The sequence below is a fragment of the Primulina huaijiensis genome, chromosome 15 (genome assembly GCF_012295235.1).
Source record: "Primulina huaijiensis isolate GDHJ02 chromosome 15, ASM1229523v2, whole genome shotgun sequence".
NCBI lineage: Eukaryota > Viridiplantae > Streptophyta > Magnoliopsida > Lamiales > Gesneriaceae > Primulina > Primulina huaijiensis.
In genome coordinates this window covers 25,072,837-25,092,260 of record NC_133320.1, presented here as the reverse complement: position 1 = coordinate 25,092,260, position 19,424 = coordinate 25,072,837, and the positions used below count along the sequence as shown (strand labels likewise).

At 36.7% G+C, this 19,424-nt stretch overlaps 2 protein-coding genes across 3 annotated transcripts; one reads left to right on the top strand and one right to left on the bottom strand.

Annotated features, from left to right (window-relative positions):
* Positions 1–1,648: 1,648 nt before the first annotated feature.
* On the bottom strand, positions 1,649–2,993 carry LOC140959264 (protein FLX-like 4). The gene is given in 2 exon segments (XM_073417140.1): positions 1,649–2,855; positions 2,858–2,993. Coding segments are annotated over 2 exon segments (540 nt in total). The 5' UTR covers positions 2,987–2,993; the 3' UTR covers positions 1,649–2,444.
* Positions 2,994–3,016: 23 nt separating this feature from the next.
* Positions 3,017–9,460, top strand: LOC140959263 (nudix hydrolase 20, chloroplastic-like). Of its 2 annotated transcripts, XM_073417138.1 has the most exons (10): positions 3,017–3,158; positions 5,354–5,632; positions 5,711–5,775; positions 6,560–6,746; positions 6,843–6,923; positions 7,158–7,283; positions 8,151–8,230; positions 8,350–8,465; positions 8,560–8,680; positions 9,119–9,446. In XM_073417138.1, the coding sequence occupies exons 2-10, from the start codon at positions 5,414–5,416 to the stop codon at positions 9,186–9,188; spliced, it is 1,065 nt and encodes a 354-aa protein (XP_073273239.1). In that variant the 5' UTR covers positions 3,017–3,158; positions 5,354–5,413; the 3' UTR covers positions 9,189–9,446. The 2 variants fall into 2 exon arrangements, with proteins under 2 accessions (XP_073273239.1, XP_073273240.1); XM_073417139.1 differs by lacking the exon at positions 3,017–3,158 and having other exon boundaries at positions 5,191–5,608; positions 9,119–9,460.
* The last annotated feature ends 9,964 nt before the right edge of the window (positions 9,461–19,424 follow it).

The following is a 19,424-nucleotide window of genomic DNA, read 5'->3' as shown; positions in this document are numbered from 1 at the left end:
TATCAATATTAAATTAGTTCAATATTTGTATACTTTTATATAATATGTAATATGTAGAATGAATTCAAGTTTTCATACATCGTGTAAGGAAATTACAAATTGGTCCACATTATGCACAGATTTTCATAAACCATGTACGAACGACTGAATCTCTCTGGACTAAGTACCTGAAGGCCAAGTCCAAACAAATTTGAAGTAATAAAAATACATACATGATTATCGCATAGCTGAATATAAGGTTAACAACCATGGAATATTTTCAAAAATACTTCGGTTTTCTGCTGATTAGCAAAAGTTCCATCCAACTTCTTTCAAAAAATACAAAGTTGATAGCTTTAGTTACCACAATTTCCCTACTGGCATATATCTTCAATCTTTTTCCTCTTCTTCGACTTCTTGTGGCTCACATTGACTTGCGACATGCTCGCCTAGGAATCCTTGATCCCAATCACCAACGCAAATAGCTCAGGATTCGATAACCGAGTGCTCAGCACAATCAGAAATTTCCCACTACTCTTCTCTGTATATATCACCTTCATTTTTTCGTATTCTTTCATCACGATTTTGCCTATGATCGCCACTGTCGTAGTAACATTTGAATCTTGTAATAACAAGACTTTATCCTTGAAAGAATTGACGTCAAGAATCTTGAAATCTTTGACTAGGACGATTGCTACGGGGTTTACACCACCATATTCGTGATAGGCTATGTTTTCTCGGCTGTTTATTTGGCTGGCCCTCTACTTTCAAATTCGTCTTCTAATCCGCTTGCTTTCCTCGGATATGGTTTATGGTGCTCTGTATTTGCGTATATTATATATCTTTATGTATCAAGTGTTTGGATTCTTGGATTGGTTGTTTCAGTGCTAGATGAAGAAAGTTGTGGCTCGTGGCACTGGGAAAATCTTCAGCTATGATTAAAATCTACAGGTTTAATGGGTTTATCCTGAACATTTTCTTGAATTTGATAACTTTGGCTTGATTTATGGGTTTAAAGATTATCAGGGGTGGGAATAATTGGTTAGCAGATGACCCAAGTATTGTTTCAGGGTTGTATTTGGTGAATTGTTCTCGTTTGATGAAGATTTTCAGTTTTGAGCTTACACGGCTTTGTATTTCAAGTGTAAAGAAAACCGTGATGAGGTGATTGAATTGGGTGGCGGGTATGGGAAACTATCTACTACTGCACCAGTTTTCAATGGTGTCCCTCGAAGGTTTTAGTTATAATAGGTAATATTGTACTTCATGGATTATTTCGTCTTTACATTTGTAATGTTGTATAAATTAATCATTCATCTTTTCGTTCTTTCATATGTTTGGGATGCACGATCTGTTTCACGCAAGATACTTCTTTTTCCAAAAAAGTAGACTTTATAACTCAGAAACTTCATGTTACAGAGGTTCAGGAATCAGGATAGAACCAAAATGGTGCAACAAACTTCAGAAAATAACTACTTGCCTTCGTTGGCAACTTTTCTTGCTTAGCAGCGTCATGTTTACTACACATTTGATGACCAGACAACAAAACTAACTCAGAGTGACTCGAATCCTTGATCTGGATCTTTATAAACAATTGCTCCAGTGTAAACAGATATATGCAAATTAAAAGCAAGGAATACGCAATGTGTGGTGTGTATTAAAATATTGGTTAGAGTCATTTGCATTTAAGAGAGAGATTTCTGAATAAACTTCTCATTCCTCCATTTTGAGGCGATCTGAAATCCATTATATTGCTTCATACAACATACAAATACATAAAATGGTAGGTGAAAAAATAAAATCTATAAAATTTTAGAACACCTAAACAAGCCAATGCAAATGAATCCTGAGACTATGTTTGTATAGATTGATTTGAATTTACCGAAAAAAATTTAGTAGAAGGATTTGAATAGGGGTTTCAGATGGCCAAAACATGGACGTAAAATTATTGAATTAGTTTACTTTTCTGCAAATGAAAGGATTTCAAAATTAATGAATTTGAGATAACATGTTATGATAGGGATTTCAAATGTCCTAAAGATATACCAAACATAAATTAAATTTGAAAATGAGTTTAATTCTCTCGATTTGGTTTTTTTTGGCAAACATATATGGGATTTAGATAACGGACTCTAAATCCATGCAGCTCAAATGTGTGAATCCAAACTCAGCCTAAAATGATTGCGAAACAATTTAAAATGATTGCTAATATCCAAAAAAACTCCGAAAAAATTATAATCCATGATTTAGAATCATTTACTCAAAAATCTTTCCACCAGAACACTTCGGACAATACCTCTTATCTATCCTAAAGGTGATAGCTCGTGATATCAAGTAAAGACCATGAAGAAAAACTACTTTACAATCAACAAGAAAACAAGAGCCTTTTTAGTAATGGAAGATTAGATGAGTGTGACTAAGAGACCATACGAAAAATCATTACAAACGTGGAAAGCTCACTATACTTACCGTAATCTTTTATGTTCTTGTCTCAAACTATCAAGTTCAGAATGCATTTCTGGAAGCTTTTTAACATCTGCACGAACGGTATCCAATTCATTTGTAGCACGTTGGATTTGAGCAGTCAACTGTAGCTTAGCTTCCACCAAGCTTTGTGCTTTGACACGAGTCTCTTGAAGTTCCTTACTAATATTATCTCCAGCTCTAATGTTTGCTTCCATTTTTCCAGTCTTGTCCAATAAAATCCGAATCTGAATGTCACCTTCTGTTAGGATGCTTCTAATATGTTCTCTAAGTTTCTCCACTTCCCGATGTGCAGCGACAAGGTCCTGCCACAAGGAAATATGACTACATGCCAATTTATGATTATCTTCAGAGAGCTGTTCTATTTCTGCAACCTGGTCGGCCAATTTTTTTTATCTAAAAGAACATGAGAAAGTGACTCCACAGAGTGAGAGACAGCAGGCAACAGACCACGACGAGTCATTTCTGGAGCTGGTGTAATATGCCTGTCATGCGGAGGTGGTATATTTCTTCTCGAAGCCATGAGTAAGACAATATACTGAAGATGGAAAGGATCAAATTTAGAAGAATTTCATGTATTTCGTCACAAAGCACAGAGGAAGGCCACAGATAAAACTTCCAAATAAGCTAACAACAAAGAGATGATATTGTCCTATCCTTCGAGAAATAAAGATGTTGACCCTCAAGTTTTCCAGGTCAGTGTCCAGCAAACAATCCACACTTCAAAAGAACGAATACCCAATTTTTTTAACCATAAGAAGGTAAAGATTTCCGAATACAAACATGAGGCTAAAATATTTTCAATTCCTTTCTTGAACTTTTCCTTTGAATGGGCACATTTCTTTCACTAATGCTCATTTATCCAATATTTTAATTTACGGTAAGTACATTGATGACGAAACAACAATCCACCATCAATATGAGATTATCTACCGCACAGCATATAAACCACAGAGCAACACCACAGTGTTCCTTGTGTACAAGATGTGAGAAGCTTTGCTTTGAAATGTACACATTACACAAGACAGAACTCATCAGTTAAGATTTATAGGGCCCAGATTACCATATTTGAATTGATTGCGAACATTATGAATTTATCTAGTGGTTCATGGAAATAGTAATCTTTCTAAATGAGCTCATCCCACTTTGTTAATTTCTCAATAAAATTTTCTTCAGAATTACTTAATAAACCAATGTCATTGATGCAAGCCTAAAAGAAGAAAAACACTCTTTGCTACATAACCAATTTGAAAGTACATCCATTAACAAAAGGAATGACATAAAAAATTTCTTAAAACAAAACATCCAAATAAATGAACGCATCTTGATAGGAATAAAGCCACAGAAATCTAACAAATCAAAACAAAATGATCATAACCAAGCCCCACAAGTCAACTTTTTCAATCACCGACGCCTTCGACCGTCTCCTCCTAGTATACAAATACTCATCTCCTGCATTTGAATCAGTACCTAAAAATTTTTACTTTAACAACGGCGATGCACCCAGTGCCCCTAAATCGACCCCAAGTATAACAATAAAAACTACTATAACAACAAATTGTAAATGCATATGCAGATAGCATGCTAGAATGTACTATTTTGAAAGAATTATAATAGAATACTCATCAGATTTCTGTCATACAGCATGTTGACCGTATAGAAACAAGAGATGACTCACATATATAGTTGTACATAGCACTTTGACCCCAAGAACCAAGAGATGCTCAGGTCATAGTTGTCAAAAGTGCACTAGAAGCATGCTTAAGCACACTCCAAAGTGTCCTTTTCTGCTCTTTGAGATCACAAAACAGTCTTCCAAAAAAATCTGACAGAGGAGAAATCGCCCTTTCAAAACGTGATTTCCACTTTATTTATTTATTTCTTTTTTGAAAAAAAAAAGAGCAGAAAAAACCCTAACATATAGAGAATCCAGACATGCAGAATCTTAACGAATATGAATCTAAATGCATAATTATGGAGTCTTTGCCAAATAACGTGGAATAGAAAAAGTACGTTCATTAAGTCTTGCTTGATTTTTTTTTTAAAATCATAATCTAAAGACGAGAAGGACTCGAACTCGAGTCTATACACGGAAAAAACTTAGGTGAACCACCGGGCCAAGTGTCCGGTCTCAAGTCTTTTGCTTGATTTGATTGTACAACTCTGGTGAAACTCTCAAAATCTCAAAAAACATATACATATAAGTTTTAAAATTCCATGATAAATAGGTAACTATATTCTAAATCCAAAAAAATAATAATAACAACACTCACTAGATAATCAAATAAAATTGATGACATCAGATCAAACTCATATTTCATAAAGTGAGATCGAATATGGGTTTTTAAGCTATTGAAATAAATTATTCAATCACATATCAAGAATCCAACAATAAAACTTTTTTTTTAATTTTTTATTTCAAGACTTGTATAAAAACTGAAATCCAAAATTGGATGTAAATATGAAACACCAAATTCAAATGGTTTTCAATGCAAAGCATCATACTGTCGTATTTAAACTTGAATATAAATATAATTTAAAATCCATAACCAAAAAATTAACGGAAGATTACAATTCTCCATCTCTCAATAAATTATTTCCTAATGCTTATAATATCGTTTGATGCGAAAATGAAAAACCTCAACTAGGTTAAATTTCATACCTCACTGCGAAAAAATGTAGAAACCTCCGGTTTCCGATAACTGATTCGAAAGCTTGGTCCGATGGAATGTGAGAACGAGACATAAAGTTGGGGCTTTTGGGTCGGGTCTATTATGTAGGCCCAGTCCAGATCTAATAAGTTTATTTTCAGAATCTAGACCATCTAGAAGGGAGGCGGCTTTGGCAACTAATCGAGGCTGGACATATAAAGCCAATAATTGTTAAAAAGATTTCCGATCCAAGAAAAGGCAAGAATTTGATATGCAAGTGCTTGTGCTTCCGTTGAAGAATGGGAAGCAGTACTCCTTTCTTCCATTTCTTGACAATCCCGACAAGGGAGCTCAAATTCCCACTTCGCTGTTCAACACTTTCTGCATATCAACTCCACAATAGTGCCCGTGCCTTCACCTGGGACGACGTCGTTCGATTCTCCCCACCGCACCAGACAACTGATTCTTCTCATCTCCAAGGTTTCTTCCAGAAAGTTAACCTCTGCAACCGCGATGCTGTTCGTTCTCAAACCCTACATCTTTTCATCTTCTATGTATCGTTGTATATTCTAATGTTTTTGTGGGATGCGTTTCAGGAAAAGCAAAGTGAATTCGTCCCTTTTGTTGTAGAACAACAGACTGTCGGTTATGTTCACAACAGGTAACAATGTCTTTTTTCTCAATTTGTATCTTCAATTGAGTTATCAATTTTTGTGTTGGTTCAGAAAATCTCTTATACACCCGCACTCACGTGTCCCCAGAATTTATGTAGCTTCAAGAATTCATATTGATAATGTTCGGTTCATAAAATATCTGGCATGTCCATTAATTACCCCAATAGCATAGTAGATGATTTACCATTTACGGCATTAGCTTAAAGATTTAATTTTGTTAGGATTTCACAACCTTTTATGTTTGAATTCGTGATTTCCTTAATGTTCAAGCGCTCAATTTTCGTTTCATGGGACATAGCCATGATTTGGTGATAATCTGATATACGGCATGTGCAATGTGTCCCTTTAGTCCTCACATGTATAGTGTGATCTAGAATCCTCCTGAAAATAGCTGTTTCCGGTTCAGCTATAAACTAATGATAGATAATGTACGAAAAAGGGGTATTTACACTGCCTTCTCACACAGTCTGTTCGTTGTTGTGCTGATTAATTCAGGTCACAGTTTCAAGTGATAACTCCTTGTGCTTATAGCTTTGTTGGTGTTGAAATTAGATTATCATGTTGCCTTTGATGGATTGAGTTATAAATGATTAATCATTTGAATTTGGCCTAAAGCAGTGAACTAAAAATTTAGAATTCGTCTCTTCTAAATTTTAATCACATGTTTGCAGAAACTATGGTAGACTATGAGCTTTTGTTGTCATGGGGAATTGTTCAAGTGCTGAATATTTTAATTTTCTATGACACGGTTGCTTCCAATGTCATATACAGATTTGCTCACTATTTGAGGAGATTTGAAGAAACATTTATATTTCCAGAGGACACCTCTTATGGCCTTAATTTTGGATACTATGTGTCATTACATACTAGGTTGAGCACATATGAGGATAGGACAATAGCTGTGGGCAACACAATCAAGTGTTTGGGTGAAGAGCTTATACCAGGAATTCGGAATGAGGTATTTAGAATGTGCTATCACTGTACGGATATGCAGAAACATATATGATATATCTTCATTTTGTTGTATGTTTTTGCCTTATTCTAATATTTGCAGCTGTATCCTGTCATGTCTTCTTTTGGGACTCCAGAATTTTTCTCATTAGAGCGTGCGGCAGCGCCATACTTTGGAATAAAGGTGGTATAATATCCTATATTTAATTTTTGTTATTGCAAGCTTGAGTTTCATTTAGGTTACTTCATTTTTGTATTCAATGAATATCTCATCTTCCAAAATTTAAACCCAGCAATCTCCGTTTATTACCCAAAAAATTTGTGTTCGTCATTTTCTGAGTACTGTTTTTTTTAAATGTCATTAAGTAGACCTCAGCTCCTGATGCTCTTTTCTTTGGGTAATGTATTTTTATTCTAGGCTTATGGAGTGCATATGAATGGCTATGTTGAAAGAGATGGTGAGAAATACCTATGGATAGCAAAGAGAAGTAAAGCTAAATCCACTTTTCCGGGGAAGCTGGACCATATGGTTGCTGGAGGGCAGGTACATATTGGCCTCTCTATTTCATGGTTAAAAATTATATTTTAAAATTACTTTGGGATCTGTACAATTTAACACACCAGCTGGATATACAGTTATTGGAAATTTTCATTCATTTAATATTTGTATTTTTGTGTTACGAAACTATGCTTACCCACCGATCACTTATAAAAAACCGAAAACTTGAAAGGGGTCGGAGTAGAGAAAATGCAAGAAGAAAGAGTAAAACAACTAAGGAAAAAGGGAAGGTAATGGAATAAAGAATTTGAAAAGGATAAAGAGAACGTAAAATTTCTTAAAAATTTGCATTTTCAATTGAAACATATAATTAATTAAATTTTTTTACTTGAACACACATTTTCTTTTATTTATATGTTTATCAATATGTGTAAGTATATGTGAACTTTATGTATGTGTGGCAACAAAATTTTAGAAAACAATAACCAGATAAAAGATCACCAAGAAAAGAATATGTAAAGAAATATCATAAAAATTTATGCCAAGAAAAAATTGATATGGTAATACAACAATTTAGTCAAAGTATAGATGACCACTCAAATTTCAATGAGATCTTTTCAGTAATAATGGGTTAAGAAACAGCAAGTAAAAATTGGCAATTGATTTTTCGATCCATTATAGTTACACCTTGACGAAGTACTTTTCTCCAAAACAAGAATTCCGTTTTGTTTTCTTTTTCTGGATGCTTTTGTTGTAATCTAGTTGGCTATAAGGATAATGCTTAATAATTTTAGAGAATATGAAAATAATTATGATTTTCAATTGCAAGGTTTTGCAACTTGCATACACAAGAAAATGTGATTTACCAAACTGTTATTTTCCATATTGTCACACACATTCGTACAAATGCAGCCACATGGAATCTCCTGTGAGGAGAATCTAGTAAAGGAATGTAAAGAAGAAGCGGGGATACCAAGATCCATCTCCAGCACGTAAGCTTTTCATTTCATTTTCTTGCTGTACAAAGGAATCAAAAACTTACATTTGAATCATTATTATAATCATCTTCTGTGAATAAATTAATGAATTGTGTCTGATTTGCTGAACTCAGAGCTAGAGCAGTTGGAGCTGTATCTTATGTGGACATCGATGGATATAGATTCAAGAGAGACGTTCTTTTCTGTTATGATTTAAAGCTTCCAGGGGACTTTATTCCTACAAATGAAGGTGAGGCAATTGAAATTCTCTAGCCCCCACTCAAAAAAAACAGAGAGCCAACTAAGAAGCTTTTTTATCATCCCATTTCCTCTTGTAACGGTAGATGAAGAAGTGGAAAGCTTTAAGCTAGTTCCTGTGACACAAGTTGCAAACATCATAAGGAGTACGGATTTTTTCAAAGCAAATTGCAATCTCGTGATTATTGATTTCCTGTTTCGCCATGGGTATGATATCTTTCATTTCATATGACGCAATCTTTTTTGTGTTATGCCTAGGTTCAAGTAGAAATATAATGCTAAATTTCATTAAGCAAGCAGCAATGTTGTTCTTCATGCTTCCACTTGACTGTGATATCTTTCTATCCCCTAATGGATGCCCTGATTGACACTGGGGTTGATAATGCTTGTACTATGTTCTCCAACACAAATCCGCATGTCATTATGTACAAGTTGTATTTGATCATGTATTGACAATTATTAATTTTGACCATCTTATATTTATTCGTAATGTAAATGAAATATAAAAATTTTCCATACCAGATGGAAGTCACTACCTCATCCATTCCCTGGTGGATAAAAGATGAGGCTCTATTGATTATTATGACCCCAAAATCTGTATTAATTTGTGAGTATTTTGCCTTGGCAAATTTGTCATAAGTGCAGGTATATTAAGCCTGAAGATGTAGGATATCTGAAGCTATTACAGAGTCTGAGAAGTGGAGATTGCACCTAAATATTTACTGTTCATTCAAATGTTTATTCCTTTCACCTTGGTGTCATGCAAGAATAGCGACGTTCAAGGACCCACCCAAAATTTTGTTTTTCATATTCTACACTATTGTCTGATACAATGTTTTTTTTTCCAACCGTTTGTGGGATTACACCCATTTTGGTCTTTTTGTTTGTCGGTTTTCCCAAAAGAGTCTCTTCTTTTCGGGCCATCAAATTGTTCCCTAATGTTTTGTATTGTTTTTCCAAATTCGTCTCTCTTGTCATCTCAACGTTAAAAACTAATTGATAAAAAACTCATATCTAAATAAATATATATATTTTGGTGTCTCTTGTTTATCGTTTTTTCCAAAAATAATCCTTATTTTTGGGCCGGAAAAATTATCCCATATGATAGTGATTATTACCAATTCGGTCTCTACCGTATGGTGACATTTTATACTCAGCCATCGAGTGAAACTATCTCAGATATTGGAAGGTGTGTGTCTAATTAAACTAATTAATCAATACACATCAATATGAAAAAATATTTTTACAAAATCACATAGACAAAGATGAAACGTTAACCAAATGCAAACAATAATTTCAGCTTCTTATTCACTAAATATATGAAAACAAATTTCATGGATTTTCATTATTAAAATCCCAAGTTTTAACATTTCATTTGAAAACATATTTGGTATAACACAATATTAATTTTTTTAATTAAATAACTCTTGAGTTTAAGAAATAACTGGCTTCCATGCAAAGGAGTTCAAAAATATTATTCAGAGAGAATGATTGTGTAATTTAACAGTAACACGCAAATGCAAGAATCAAATTACCATGCTACATGGTAGATCAGTGTTTCGACTATAAAATGAATAAATTAATGTCAAGGACATTTGACTTACCTTACATGAAAGGAAGATGGGTTGAATCTCCTGCAGATTTTTACGATTTGGTGTGTCCGTCAATTTGATTGCCAATTATTCGAAAGTTCAATTTTTTAGAGAAAAATATTAATAAAGTGCTGAATTATATTTGAAATAGTAAATACAAGAGAATATATCACTTTTGAAGATTTGCTTATAAAACTTCATTAGTTTGCCTCTTATTCCCTTTGGCCTCATGTAGTAATTTCGTCGTATTGCATTTTTCGATTTGAAACTTAAATTGATATGTAAATTTTTGTCACATTGGTACATCCCTTTCATGTGAATGTACCTCATGATCGTTTGTCTTTGATGAAGAGTCCCTGGTTTGTTTACTAATCTCTTATCTAATGCATTTGATCCACACATTGAACCAACTCAATTATGCATTAGTTCAGGCGTGTCACCTTATCGTGGTTATGGAATGACTAATTGAGAATTTTTTATATTGTTAATGTAATGCAACTTTGTACACCGACTATATTGCTGGTCAATCTATCAAGTATGTTGTAGAACTTCATACTACTGTGCTTCCCATTGAGGCAATAATGGTCTTTTCAGGAAGATGACACATTGGTATAAACATTAGTTTGAAAGGATACCAGCATACTTATGCATCCAAATGATTTTTAATCCTTTTTGGTCGACCATGTATTGACCACAATAACATCTTTACATAAAAAAAATAAAACCCAAACAAGTAGAGTTTGGTTTCTGGACTAGTGATTACCAAAATTCTAAAACAAATTTGATGGTGTTTGTTATTTTCAAATTCAGGCAGAGACGATTCATACTTGTCAAAAGTTCACGAGATGCATGCTTAGGCATTGGTGAAACGTGCAAATTGTTGCAGCTCAGAGGCTTGGGGCCTGCTTTTTTTGCTAGTTGCATTGCCAATATGACTAATTATTGTAGACATCCAGATATATTCTAAATTATTATGCCTTAGTGCATCTCACTTGGCTATGGATTCCGCAGGCTTTGCCTCAGTACCCCTTGTTTCCATGTACCTCGTGTCATTACTAACTATGAGCTTGTTCTTCTCCCTGAAAGGCAGTGAGTCTTAATAGTCGAGTATTCAAGTTGACTTTGCACCTTATGGTAAATATGAGGAGATGAACTTAAAGTGTAGTTCGGGTAGAGAAATTTTTTTTATCGAAGTTGAGATCTTACGAGATTTCAGGAGCATATTTTTAAATATTTATAGATCCTTTCTAAAAACCTATAGCAAATAATTGTAGTTATCTTATAAACACGTAAAATGTCACGCCCCGAAATCGAGACGTGTCATCGGCGTTGTTTAACAATTTAAAACCGTATAACAACAAGCCACGTAGTACATCAAATAGCCAAAAGCCAGTCTATTACATAAATCAATAATCGTCTTTACAATGCGATTAAAACGAAATGCGGAAGCGTATAACACGATAATATAACTAAGAGACAATGATAAGACTGGTCTTGAATTGGATTGACTTCATCACCATCCCCAAAAGTATTCTTGTTCTTTATCTTCGATTTGTTTCTCGTTCTTATCTGGAGGTGGGAATGTAAGGGGTGAGTACTTGGGAAATACTCAGTAAATGGGGGCCGATCGGGCATAACGAATATCAAGGTTATAATTATACGAATACATTATTATAATCTCAATCTTAAGCATGTTGAATCGAATATGAACAAGATACAAACATAGCACTGAAAATCATCTCCTTTTTCATGGTTTACTGATCAGTCCCCTATATGTTACTCCTCTAAGGGGCGAGGCCAAAAGAACGGTTATTATAACCCACCGCATCAGGGCCTTAAACAAAACATATCAAATATCGGAATTTCCTTGCCATTTCTAATTCGAATCATTACAGTGCATTTCAAAGATTTCAAACATGCTTTCAAATATTATAACGAATATCAATCAACAAATTGTTCAAAGATTTTCATAACAAATAGGAACGAATATATCATGCCGATCGAATTTCAAGAAACATACTTAATTTATTTTTTGAGCAAATGTGGACATACTTACGAAGAACAAGTATGTCGATATATATATCAAGTAGTACACTCATGAAATGCAAGTGTACGTAAAAGTATAACAAAAACCCACTTACAAAGAAATATATATAGCAAAAGCCCACTTACTTGATGATAATCTTCAAAGATTTGAGGGAAAGACAACTAAAATTCGAACACGAAAGCTGCTGGACTGCGTCGAACCGGACAAGAATTATGCTACTGCGATGCTTCGAAAATGGACAAGAATGAGTTGCTGAAATTTTCAGAATGTTGTGAATGTTTTGTGCCTTCTTTTTGGTCATCATGCATGGTATTTATAGGCTCATGGAAGGGAGGTGAAAAAGCTCTCATTCAAGGCCATTACATCCATGTTTATGGCCTTCTTGATGGCCTTAAACACCATTAACATGTTGTTATGTCTCTTCAAATTCCTCCTTGAATTCATGGCTTGAAAATGTGGTTTAAAGGCTTGGCTTTGTGGCTCTTCAAATGTGGCTCTTCAAATTCTTAATGTGGCTCTTCAAATTCTTTGGTCTTCACATCCTTCCCACCTTATGAGGAGTTTCGTCCTCGAAACTTGGCTATACTCGATCTTCAAAGAGATTCGGATATTGTTCTCGCATCATTCCTTCCAACTCCCAAGTAGCTTCTTTTTCGGTGTGATTGGACCATTGTACTTTGACATATGGAATAGTTCGTCGTCTCAATACTTGTTCTTTGTTACCCACAATTCGGATTGGAATTTCTTCGTACTTCAGCTCCTCATTTAGCTTGCCCTCAACCAGAAGTGGTCCAGCCTCCAGAATATGACTTGGATCGGAAATATATTTCCTTAGCTGCGAAACGTGGAAAACATTGTGGATTCTTGACATATCAGGTGGAAGTGCTATTTTATAAGCAAGTGTTCCCACTTTCTCTAAGATTTCAAAAGGTCCGACGTATCTAGGATTCAATTTCCCAGTTTTATTGAACCGCATCACACCCTTCATGGGTGACACTTTCACATATGCTTTTTCACCCACTTCAAATTCCACGGGTCTTCTTTTCAGGTCAGCCCAGCTTTTCTGTCGATCCTGTGCAGTTTTCAGTCTCTCTTTGATCATAGCAACTTTATCCACTGTTTCTTGGATCAGTTCGGGTCCAACCATGGCTTTTTCCCCTACTTCATCCCAATATAGTGGCGATCGACACTTTCGTCCATACAGAGCTTCGTACGGTGCCATTCCAATACTGCTGTGATAACTATTATTGTATGCGAACTCGATTAAGGACAGATGTTCGCTCCAATTACCATTGAAGTCTAGAGCACACGCTCTCAGCATGTCCTCCAAAGTTTGTATTGTCCTCTCAGTTTGGCCGTCCGTTTGAGGGTGATATGCCGTACTAAGAGTAACTTTTGTCCCCATAGCTTTTTGAAAGCTCTTCCAAAAACGGGATGCAAACCTCGGATCTCTGTCTGATAGTATGCTAACTGGAACTCCGTGTAACCGTACGATATTATTCATGTACAAGGTGGCCAGTTTATCCAGATTATAGTTCATGCAGACAGGTAAGAAATGCGCAGATTTTGTGAGTCTATCTACGATTACCCATATACCATCATAGCTTTGTCTAGACCTTGGTAAACCGACTACAAAGTCCATGGAAATATGTTCCCATTTCCATTCCGGGATTTCCAAAGGTTGAAGAAGTCCACCAGGTCTCTGGTGTTCTGCCTTGACTTGTTGGCACACGTGACACTTGGAGACAAACATTGCAACGTCCTTTTTCATTCCACTCCACCAGAAGTTTTTCTTCAAATCTTTATACATTTTGGTACTGCCGGGGTGGACTGAAAATTTTGACTTGTGTGCTTCAGACATTACTTCCTGTCGAAGATTTTCAATGTCAGGTACACACAATCGTCCTTTCATCCACACAACTCCTTTGTCATCTGTCTGAATATCTGGTGATTTTCCTTCTTCAGCTTGTTGTTTCAGTTTCATCAAAGTGGGGTCTCGATCTTGACTTATTTTGATTGTTTCCCGGAGGCACGGTTGTGCTGAAAGTGACGCTAGTATTACCTTGCCCATATTCTTCCGACTCAAAGCGTCAGCTACCTTGTTTGCCTTGCCCGGATGATAGCTTATTGTCAAATCGTAATCCTTCAGGAGTTCAATCCATCGTCTCTGCCGCATATTTAGTTCTTTTTGAGTGAACAAATACTTGAGACTTTGGTGATCAGTGAAAATCTCACACTTGGCTCCATAGAGATAATGTCTCCATATTTTTAGTGCGAACACCACTGCAGCTAGTTCGAGGTCATGCGTCGGATAGTTGTGCTCATATGGTTTCAGTTGCCTTGAAGCGTAGGCGATCACCCTTCCATCTTGCATGAGCACACATCCTAAACCTCCTTTAGAAGCATCACTGTAGATGGTGAAGTTTTTTCCTTCAGATGGCAATACCAATACCGGAGTAGAGGCAAGTTTCTTCTTCAAGGTCTCGAAACTTTGCTCACATTCTTCACTCCATTGAAACTTAGAGTTCTTTTGTGTGAGTTTAGTGAGGGGTATGGCTATTGAAGAGAATCCTTCAACAAATTTTCGATAATAGCCCGCTAATCCCAAGAAGCTTCGAATTTCTGCCACATTCTTTGGTCTCGACCAATCCATGATTGCTTCTACCTTCTTAGGGTCCACAGACACTCCTGCTGCTGATATTATGTGTCCCAAGAATGTGACGCTCTTTAGCCAGAATTCGCATTTCCTGAACTTGGCGTACAGTTCCTTTTCTCTAAGCGTCTGGAGGGTGAGACGAAGATGTTCTTTGTGGTCCTCCTCACTTGACGAATATACAAGAATATCGTCGATGAATACCACAACGAACTTGTCAAGAAACGGTTTGAACACCCTATTCATGAGATCCATGAATGCTGCCGGAGCGTTTGTCAACCCGAACGGCATTACGATGAACTCATAGTGCCCATACCTTGTTCTGAAGGCTGTCTTCGGAATATCGTCTGTTTTGACCTTTAGTTGGTGGTAGCCTGACCTTAAGTCAAGCTTGGAAAAGACTGTAGCTCCTTTGAGTTGGTCAAACAAGTCATCTATCCTTGGAAGCGGGTACTTATTCTTGATTGTGATCTTATTCAGTTCCCTGTAATCAATACACAATCTCATGCTTCCGTCTTTTTTCTTCACAAATAGGACAGGAGCTCCCCATGGTGATGCGCTTGGTCGGATTTGCTTCTTATCCAACAATTCTTGAAGTTGTTTTTTGAGTTCTTTCAACTCTGCTGGAGCCATTCGGTACGGTGCTTTTGAGATTGGTGTAGCATTGGGTACTAAATTAATCTCAAATTCCACTTCGCGGTCAGGGATTGTGCCAGGGAGTTCTTCAGGAAAGACATCCGGAAACTCTTGTACTACCGGAATCTTTTCTAGTGCAAGTGTGGTTCCTTCCTTTACCTCGCTTAACATAGCCAGGTAAACTTCTTCTCCACTTTTCATGGCTTTCCAAGTCTGGGAAGCAGATAGTAAGGATTCATGTTTCTTGACTTTGCCATAGTAAACGATTTCTTCTTGGTTCGGAGCCCTTAGTTTGACGTTCTTCAGGCGGCAGTCTACAATTGCGTGATTCTTTGATAGCCAATTCATTCCCAGAATGGCGTCGAACTCCACCATGTTTAGTTGAATCAATTCAGCTTGAAATATGTTCTCATTGATACCGATATTACAATCTTTGTGCACCCTATGAGTTTCAATTGTCTTACTTGTGGGAGTTGCTACTCTAAATGGTTCAACAAGTACCTCAGGTATAAGCCTTAATTTCTTAGTGAACCTCTTAGATATGAACGAATGAGTGGCACCACAATCAAACAATACGTAAGCTGGCATTTCATTGATTAGAATGGTACCTGCCACGACATCGTTTGAGTCATCTGCCTCTTTATGAGTCATTGCAAACACACGAGCGTAGGGCTTATTTTCCTTCGGCTTGTTGGAGGTAGTATCACTATTTGACCATGTCCCTTTCTTCGGCTCGGGACAATCAGCAATTCGATGTCCCAATTTCCCACAATTGAAGCATGCACCAGTTTTTCTACGGCATTCCCCAGAATGGCGGTTATTGCAGATAGGACACATCTTGGCCTCTTGATATGTTGGACTGGACGAAGCGCCCTTGAAAGTCCCACTGGACTGATTTGGTCTTTTGAACGGTTGTTTCCCTTGAAAAGATTGTCCAGAATGAGGTCGCTTATTCTTGTTCTCATCCTCCCGGCGTTTGATGTCTGTCTCTGCTCTTATTGCTGCGCCCATTAGATCAGCAAAGCTCGTAGGTTGATAAACTGCTAAAGCTGACTGAATACGGCTGCTCAAACCACGCTTGAACCGATGCATTTTCAAAGTATCATCAGCCATGATAGTGGGTGCATAGGTTCCAAGGGAGTTGAACTTTGAAGTATACTCCATCACAGACATATCCATAGTTTGAGCGAAATTTTCAAATTCACTCAACTTCTGTAATCTCACTTCAGCCGGATAGTACTGTTTCAGGAATACCTCTCGGAATTGTTGCCATGTGATTGGTCCATTTGCTGTCACAGCTGGTGAGACTGTCTCCCACCATTTGGCTGCTTTTTCTTCTAAAAATGGTGTCACCACATCCACCTTGAACTCGTTGGGAATCTCGAGTAGGCGGAGTTGGGTCTCAATATTTTTGATCCAGTTTTGGGCAACTTCAGGGTCCGGGTCTCCTTTGAATGTTTGAGCTCGATTCTTTCGGAGAGACTCGTAGTGGTACTTGACCCCCTGTGCTGGAGGTCCTGGTGGTGGCGGATTGCCATTGGCGTTTGTGTTTCCCAACCCTTGGATGGTGGTGGCCACAATAGTTGCTATGGCCATTAAATCAGCTTGACTTAGGCCCAATCCTGGTGGTGGTGGCGGAGGTAGGTTCTCTTCATTGTCGGTGTTATTACGGTTGTTATTGCGATTTCCGTAGCGTGGGTTGCGGTTGTTTCGTACTGGTCTCCCGTCCATGTCCTACAAGTGTACAAGTTTCTAAGATATTCGTTTGCTAACATATATCAATGAGTCAAACATGAAATGAAATCGACCACTGATAAAACCAAATAAACTCTTTATTGATTCAAATGAAAAGGGAAAACAATACAAATCCAAGTTTTAGGAAGCACAAAAGAAGAGAAAATTCATGAGAAATCAAATGGATTATAAATCCTTATTACAACCAGTCGTGACACTAATTCCTCAATCATCTAAAATCTCGCCATCTCCTACTGCTTCGTCTTCCATTGGCTCTTCTATTGGTTCCATTTCAGGTTCCAAGTCGATAAGGGCATCCTGAAGTTGTTGAATCTGATTTTGTAAGTGTTCGTTATGCATAGTCAGATGCTGCACCGAATCTTGTAGTTCTTGAATGACCAATGCATCTTGCTGATGTCGTTGGACTGCTATAAAAGAGGTCTGTTCCAAGAGAGCCTGGAGATGAGCTTTCTGTTCCTCTAGCTCGTTCTTTTCTTCTTGTAGAGTATGTAAAGTTGCAATCAGTTTCCCGTTGTCTTTCTGTTCTCGGGCGAGAGATGCTCGAAGATCCTTAATGATGGTATCCTTGTCAGGGACGGGTATAACACTCATGCGAGCCGTGGTCCGAATGCGAGGCATAGAAGAATTTGAAGCCATTTCCTGAAATAAAACAAATGGAAAGGCTTACAAAATGATAAGGTCGTGAATAAACATCAAACGGTAACTTTAATAGTCATCTCATTCGAGATTTGATTCAGAAAGGGTTCAAAGATGGAAAATTCGAGAATTGACGTATGGTTTGAAGACTATACGTCGAGCTCAATACAGAATAATTAATGGAATCGAATTCTTGAGTTTCGGAAGTCACAATTTTCAAATATAAGATTGGGGTGGACATGAATGACTAAGTTTTTGCCAAAATCTAACTTCGTCAAACTTTGTCCTTCGAAATCTCCAGCCGGATTATGAACCTGGCGGCTCTGATACCACTTAAATGTCACGCCCCGAAATCGAGACGTGTCATCGGCGTTGTTTAACAATTTAAAACCGTATAACAACAAGCCACGTAGTACATCAAATAGCCAAAAGCCAGTCTATTACATAAATCAATAATCGTCTTTACAATGCGATTAAAACGAAATGCGGAAGCGTATAACACGATAATATAACTAAGAGACAATGATAAGACTGGTCTTGAATTGGATTGACTTCATCACCATCCCCAAAAGTATTCTTGTTCTTTATCTTCGATTTGTTTCTCGTTCTTATCTGGAGGTGGGAATGTAAGGGGTGAGTACTTGGGAAATACTCAGTAAATGGGGGCCGATCGGGCATAACGAATATCAAGGTTATAATTATACGAATACATTATTATAATCTCAATCTTAAGCATGTTGAATCGAATATGAACAAGATACAAACATAGCACTGAAAATCATCTCCTTTTTCATGGTTTACTGATCAGTCCCCTATATGTTACTCCTCTAAGGGGCGAGGCCAAAAGAACGGTTATTATAACCCACCGCATCAGGGCCTTAAACAAAACATATCAAATATCGGAATTTCCTTGCCATTTCTAATTCGAATCATTACAGTGCATTTCAAAGATTTCAAACATGCTTTCAAATATTATAACGAATATCAATCAACAAATTGTTCAAAGATTTTCATAACAAATAGGAACGAATATATCATGCCGATCGAATTTCAAGAAACATACTTAATTTATTTTTTGAGCAAATGTGGACATACTTACGAAGAACAAGTATGTCGATATATATATCAAGTAGTACACTCATGAAATGCAAGTGTACGTAAAAGTATAACAAAAACCCACTTACGAAGAAATATATATAACAAAAGCCCACTTACTTGATGATAATCTTCAAAGATTTGAGGGAAAGACAACTAAAATTCGAACACGAAAGCTGCTGGACTGCGTCGAACCGGACAAGAATTATGCTACTGCGATGCTTCGAAAATGGACAAGAATGAGTTGCTGAAATTTTCAGAATGTTGTGAATGTTTTGTGCCTTCTTTTTGGTCATCATGCATGGTATTTATAGGCTCATGGAAGGGAGGTGAAAAAGCTCTCATTCAATGCCATTACATCCATGTTTATGGCCTTCTTGATGGCCTTAAACACCATTAACATGTTGTTATGTCTCTTCAAATTCCTCCTTGAATTCATGGCTTGAAAATGTGGTTTAAAGGCTCGGCTTTGTGGCTCTTCAAATGTGGCTCTTCAAATTCTTAATGTGGCTCTTCAAATTCTTTGGTCTTCACATA

What these genes read in the sequence shown, in the direction of transcription:
- LOC140959263 (XM_073417138.1), top strand. Translation starts at nt 5,414, where the DNA reads ATGGGAAGCAGTACTCCTTTCTTCCATTTCTTGACAATCCCGACAAGG. An exon ending in ACCTCTGCAACCGCGATGCT is followed by an intron (nt 5,633 to 5,710) that starts GTTCGTTCTCAA and finishes GATGCGTTTCAG; the next exon opens with GAAAAGCAAAGTGAATTCGT. An exon ending in ATATGGTTGCTGGAGGGCAG is followed by an intron (nt 7,284 to 8,150) that starts GTACATATTGGC and finishes GTACAAATGCAG; the next exon opens with CCACATGGAATCTCCTGTGA.